The 6,778-nt window shown below is 43.4% G+C and overlaps 1 protein-coding gene across 1 annotated transcript in view; it reads right to left on the bottom strand.

Annotated features, from left to right (window-relative positions):
* Positions 1–397: 397 nt before the first annotated feature.
* The window catches only part of SNRNP40 (small nuclear ribonucleoprotein U5 subunit 40), a 46,558-nt gene continuing 40,177 nt past the window's right edge, over positions 398–6,778 (bottom strand). Inside the window, exons 8-10 of the mRNA XM_003765491.4 lie at positions 6,605–6,666; positions 2,064–2,167; positions 398–908 (exon numbers count right to left, since the gene is read on the bottom strand). Of these exons, the coding sequence (XP_003765539.1) occupies positions 859–908; positions 2,064–2,167; positions 6,605–6,666 (216 nt within the window). The 3' untranslated portion in view covers positions 398–858. The remainder of the gene's footprint in view (positions 909–2,063; positions 2,168–6,604; positions 6,667–6,778) is intronic.

The raw sequence follows: 6,778 nt of genomic DNA, 5'->3' as shown, positions 1-6,778 counted from the left end.
AAGACACCCTCCTTAATGAGGGGCTCCCTTAAGTTCGCCAATTCTGGGGAGAGTGGACAAATAAAAAGAGGCAGTAGCAGACTTGAGCAACTCAGGCCATGTCCATTAAAGATCCTGAACAAGTAAAGCGCCCAAGGCCTTTCAGAATTTTATTCATCACCTCGTGGTTGCTCAGTTCTCAACAGGAGAAAGGGATTTGGTCAATGACAAATTCCTGGTTTGTCATTTTCATGGTGTAGAGTAAACCTTCCAACACACAGAGAAGAGAAACAAAAATCTAAGTCACAGCTTCTCAGAAGCCTATATGGATTGTATCCCTGTCCACATCACAGCTCCAGCTTTGATTTATGGTGTTCATGCTCCCAAGAAAAGACAGCAATAAATTCCATCCACACACTCTTGTCAAAAGGCATCTATTCAGCTTTTCATAGAAAATGACTCAGAGAAAGTGACAGAAAATATCATACAAGCCAGTTACTGAATCAAAAAATAAAACAAAATAAAACAAAAAGCTAACACATTTCATTCAAATTTTCTGTCCCAACCTTCTGCCTGAGTGGGAAATATACACTAACACAATGCCGGTCCCTTGGAAGAAGCCTTGTTTCTTCAATAAACCTGGGAAATTTTGTATATGGTTTCTTGAGGTAAGTGGAGGTCACTTATGTTACCCTGGTCAGGATAAACATCACCTTGGAAATAAGGCTATCTTAGAAAGCAAATTCACCCTCCACCTTTGGCTAGTAATGGTCTTTTATCAGAAGGGAGAACACTTAGCCAATGCCATTCAATTAAATCCCGCTTCCGCAAACCAAGGTCTCAAGGTCAAATAACTCTTGAGTCTTCCACTTCAAATCTTCACTGGATCTCTCCCATATAAAGTCTTTTGTCACTGGATGCAGAGAGAACTGTGGAGGAGAGGGAACAAAGGACAAGAAAACAGGAAGTTAAGAGGGAAGAATGGAGGGACTTTGGCAACAAGAGCCAATTCTTATCTAAAAATATTTTAGATCTAGCTTCAATCTTCCTCCCCTTCATGTAAGTGATTCACATGATGTTTTGTCTAACTTAAAAAAAAAAATGCATCTTTAATGTTATTTCATATTCTGAGTTGCAGGCCAGCCAGCAGATGAAATCAGTGAAGTAACATTTTGTGAAAGAAAAAATAAAACTCTCCACACACTAATCTTGCTTCTTCAAAGTGACTTCTGGGACTGTTTAGTTATAGAATAGCTGGGTTCTGCCTAAATTTTCAACCTCATTTTTCAGCCCCACAATTCTGAAGTCTAATGTACTAGAGTTAAGTTTGAAAGTTTATCAAGTTATAATTGTTTCTAATCCTATCCTATCTCTTTCCAGTCTGAGTTACTGCACCCCAGGAGAAAGGCAAGCTCAGGGTCTCTATCATATGTGCAGCAGGAATGCACAGCTAAAAACCAAGTATTTGGAAACCCGTGTGTTTATCAGTGGAAAAATTAGTTATTTTCTTATTATTTACATAAGCAAAATAGCCAACGAAAGTCAAAATGTAACTTTCATTTGATTACATTTTAGAAGATTCCCCATAGCAAAATAAATCTATGAAACATGGATTGAATCTAAGCTATTCTTGATTCAGAAACAGTATGTAAGTTCCCTGAAATGAGGGAGCATCTTACATTTGTACTGGTGTTCCTGACACTTATGCTTGGCACAGAGATAGCACTTAAAAGGTTAGCTGGTTGACTAAGGCCACTAAATCTCTTGAAAGCTCCAAGCTCTAAATGGTCACAATGTGGGCTGAATATGACAAAGAGAAAGCAACTCCCACTCATTTCCCTCCCCCGTTCCCTTGCCCCCCAGTCCCATTCAAAATAGTAGTGTGACTTTCAGTGGTACCTGCAAGGAGTGTTTCCAAGGAAACAGATACAGCAGTATTGTACATCTGAGGCTACTCTTGGTATGGGAACACAGTCCACAGTTCCTACCCCCATCCAAAGCTGGTGTGAACATTAAATGGCCTAGTCACTCTTACAGGGAGAGGCAAACTGCTTCCCTCTCTGCTAAAGACTACAGAAACTTACTGATGGGTTCATCTGGGTGGAAGGCCACTTCATTGACTGAGCCAGCATGGCCAGGCAGCTTGTAAAGGATCCTCCTGCTTGTGGTATCCCAAACATATACAAACCTGCAAGACATCATAGGAAGTAAGTTTTGGGCCTAGAAAGGTGAGGAGGGGAAAATGGGATAAAGCAGGAAGCACCCATACCCCTCTAGCTTTTTATCCCAAGCATAAGAAGTCATTTTTAATGAACATACTCCCAAATGGAAAAAAAAAAAAAAAAAAAAAAACCCCAAAAACATGCTGACAGAGAAGACACATTCCCCCCTCAGAAAGCAAGCCCAATGTAACCTGGCTATTGTTAACCTCCAATTAGGTAAGAATACCTTGGAAGTAAACTTAGTTGTTTGTTGAAAAGCTAAATTACAGACTCGGGTAAAATATGCTCAGATATAAATCTATCCCTGGATCCAAGAAAGGGAAAGGCATCTGTTCTTTGCAAATATCTGAGCCAACTATTACTAGATGCTATAGATAACTAGAAGGTTGGAAACAGGAGGAGCCTGAAAGATAATCTGATCCCTTAATTTTATGGAAATGAGGGCTCAGAAAAGGTAAGCTTTGCCCATGGTCACACAGTTAAACAACAGCCAAGATGAGATCTGGGGTCCGTTCCATTTCACACTAATACTGTGATCCTAATTCTATACCCTCTAAATTCCCCCACCCCCATTAGATACTTGCTTTCTTTGCCAAGGATACATGCATGATACACTCAGGTGGATATAATGCAAAGCTCCAGTAATAAGTAAAAATTTGAAGGTAAATAAAGGTCACGAGCATGTTAGTTTTGCTTATGTCGATCCTTGTTCCTGCCAGCTAGATGACAATGGGTACCACCTGTCACAAAGGTAAGAGAGGGAAAGCACATGGCCAGGTCACAGCAATTCATCACTGGTGAAGAAACAACTCGGAGTACAGGCTCTGCTGATGGGGAGTCACCTCCATAGGCAAAGGAGAACCTCTTAGGGCTCAGGTCTGCTATTATCATTTTAACATGTCACTGATAATTTGCTGGCCTGAGTTATCACGCCTCTAAGCAGTGAGTATCTTAACACATTTAATGAAGCCCAGGAAACTCCAAGAGCATTGATCAAGAGGTAAAAGCAGCAGCTATGCCTTTTCATTCATTGTTATGAATCAAAGGAAGAAGGAGGAGGAAACTGACCATTTCTCATGTAACCTGAGCACTTCTCTGAAGAAGCCACTTGACTGATTTGGGGGTAGGATGCAGCGGTAGTTATGGCAGTGGCCACATGCGAGCAGGAGGACCAGTCTTAAGGCTCTATTCATTAAAGACTCTTGCTTCTTAATCACTGTGGCATCCTGCACACCCAGAGAATATGGTGAAGCCCATGACCCTTAAATGTTTTTAAATGCGTGACAGAAAACAGATGGGATGACAAAGGAAACTGGTTATACTGAAATAAAGTGATCAAATTCTTTTTTTTTTTTTTTAAAGTTCAGAGGGGACGGCTAGGGGGCGCAGTAGATAGAGCAGCAGCCCTAAAGTCAGGAGGACCTGAGTTCAAATCAGCCTCAGACACTTCAACACTTCCTGGCTGTGTGACCCTGGGCAAGTCATTTAACCTCAATTGCTTCAGGGGAAAAAAAAAGGTCATGGACTCCGAGTTTACCTCCCTTAGTGAAGAGGTCCCTCGAGTACTCCTGAAGCCTTTGCCTTAACTACCTTAAAGGATTCTGATTTCTGAAAGCTGCTTGGGTGTTAAATTGGAGAATATCCAGGGCCTGTAAGGGGGAAAGGCGGCTAACCCTCCCCTGCCCATCTTTTCCGTGAGGGATTCTGGAAGGACTTGGAGGTGCATTCCTGACCATTCCAGGAGACTTCCAGTCTGGAGCTCATTCAGCAGAAGTCAGCGGTGTCTCTCTATGCTGGCTTATCAGTGACACCTCCCCACCGCTGACTTCCCTGAGGACGTCGGTATTACCTTCTGCAAGTCCCTTCCTTTGTGTATTTCAGTCTCCTCTCTCCTCCCCTCAAACAAGTTATGTTACTTGAAGGAAAGACTAAATTAGGGGCATCATATTTATGGGGCAGTACAAAAATATGGCAGTAGCAATGGCAATGCTAATAAGTTAGATTTTAATTACAATATACAAATGGGCATTATCAGGCTCCCCTTCCCCCCCCAAAACTATTAATTGACGAGACTGCTAGTCAACACTCTATAGCACCTAAAGATGCTATAATGAAGCACAGGCTCTTATACAGTGAGGGCAGATGGTGGAAATGAGGATACTGTATAAAATATTGTTTAATTATGCCACATGGAGACCCCTGAACAGGAGAGAAGAGGAGCAGGGCCCCGGAACCCCTTTGCTCTGTTCTTAGCTCATAAGCCTCTATAATTTCACTTTCCTTCTGGGTCTCTTATGTAAAATGAGGTATTTGGAGGAGATGATCTTTAAGGTCCTTTTCAACTATAAATCTGGCGATCAACTTTAAGAGAATGAGAGGAATCATTTGGGAAAGGGAGACTTCCTACATTAAAGGCCAAACCCTGTAACATTGCTTTTTGGAAGGGCTCCATTTTTAGGGTACAGGAAAGGCAACAGGAACCTCAGCCCTTGAAAGATGTACAGGAAGGATTCTCAAAAGGTGGCTGTCAATTAGGTGCTAAATTTAGAAGGCTTTATTGCCAGTTCCTTGTTTTGGCATGGAAACCTGTGGCAGGAAGAGTGCTCCTTCTGTCATCCTTCAGATTTTGTGATAAAGTAGCAACATCTATTTGGTATTGTCAGGGTGTCCAGGAAAATCCCCTCCAGTAGCAAGCAATTTAGGAAGGGGAAAAAATGGGAGGTCAGATGAAACTATGATTTGAAGGAAAGCTTATGTAAATACAAATGCATAGTATCTTAAATAAAAAGGATGTAATCTTCTGAATAAGAATTTGAGATATGATTATTATAAGAACAATCAAAGTCATTTTGAGTCAGTAAGAATCAATGTGGCTTCAGTTTGTGGACATCTTCTCCAGATAGTAACTAATGGGAACCCAGTATTCAGAAAAGCCCGGGGTAACCAACCTCCCTTGCCTAGGAGAGGCCATCAGGAGGGACCAACTAAGAAAAGCAGCATCCAGAACTGAAGGAGGTAATGATCTGAGGAACTGTGTTTAGTTTTGGATTCCACATTTTAGGAAGGACAAGAATGGGCAAGCAAGGGGAGGGACATAGGACAGGAAGGGCATGCAGACCATGTCAGGAGGACATGTGGGCTGGCTGTCATCAAAGAGAGGAGAGTCCCAAGAGATGGAGAGACAGACTGGAGCTTGGGGTGAGAAAATACTTAGAAAATGCTGCTTTGGCACCCCTGCCAACTAGAGGTCATCAGGCAAAGGTTGGATAAGCCCACAAGAGGGACAACATAAAGGGGATTTTCAGTCTGGTCCAAGTTGGATTAGCAACTTGGCTGCTGAACTTCCTGTTAGCACTAAGTTTCTGTGGCTCTTCTGCATCTCATGGGAGTTGTTGAGGAAGAAAAAGCAACTTTTGTCATTTAGGGTCCATACACGGTCAAGACTAGAAGGCAATTCTGAGACCCTCTTGCTCACCAGGGGCCTAAGGAGGTGGACCACCTAGGGCCAGGGGAGCTGGAGGGTCTGCAGTGAGCAGGGCACTACACTCCCAACAACCTCCTGTGCTCCTCTGGGGTAGGTCATTCATGGAGACAAACAAGCATGCAAGGCAGCATTCAATCTGGCTTCCTTGTGGCACTGAGTTAATTTAATGACTCTCAGAGTCTCTGAGAACAGACTGGGGGCCCAAGCTACGTCCTCCTCTTCTGTAGCCAGGAGGATGGTGCCACAGGCTCTGTGCCAAGGTCTCACAGGATGACCCCTTTGCTGTAGCAGCCATGAGGCAAGGGCCTCCCAGGAGGCAAAGGCCACCCACTGCAGCCCTTCCCTAATCTGCCACCCCACTTCAAAGGGGTTGTGGGGGGCACCAGCAGCATAGATCACTGAGGACTACCCTGTCTTTCTCTCTCCCCTACCTGGGAGCTTGGTTCCTCATCGCCCACAGCAGAATGACTTAATATTTAACCTCCAACCTCCCTTCTAGATGAAGATCATTGTCAAAGACTCTAAAAGTATATCCCACACAGACTTGCTTTCCCTTCTCGGGAGAGCTTGGCCCATCTTAGCTGGACTCTCTTCTAGTGAAACATTTAAGGGCCTCTTGTCAGTCTCTATTCATTCATCAAGGAAAGCTTTCACCTGCCCTCTCACCACCAGACTTTAGCCCACTTGGAGGGGACCCGGCCACGAAGGGCCAGTAGCCCAAAATTCCATCACCAGAATAAAGAAAAGGGATGGTGGATCACTACTTAAAAAGCTTCCAAGCCAGTGCAGTCTCTCCCTTCCCAATCACAGCCATCATTCCACATCTGCCCTGGCTGTCCCTGCGCTCCATGTATTAAACATGAGACAACTCCTGCTCTGCTGCATCATTCTTTTTATCTCACATCACAATCATTCTTACCTGTCGGCTGAACCGGCTGCAATTTTGCTTCCATCAGGTGACCAGGAACACCTCAGGAGATTCTGCAACAATGAGCAAAGAAGGTCCATTGAAAAGAGCAGCATTTTCTTTCTTTTGCCTCTTTCTCCTTCCTTATTTTTTTCATGCAATAGTATTTTTTCCCAATTACATGTA

The sequence above is a fragment of the Sarcophilus harrisii genome, chromosome 3 (assembly GCF_902635505.1).
Source record: "Sarcophilus harrisii chromosome 3, mSarHar1.11, whole genome shotgun sequence".
Lineage (NCBI taxonomy): Eukaryota > Metazoa > Chordata > Mammalia > Dasyuromorphia > Dasyuridae > Sarcophilus > Sarcophilus harrisii.
This window is presented reverse-complemented; position numbering and strand designations above follow the sequence as displayed.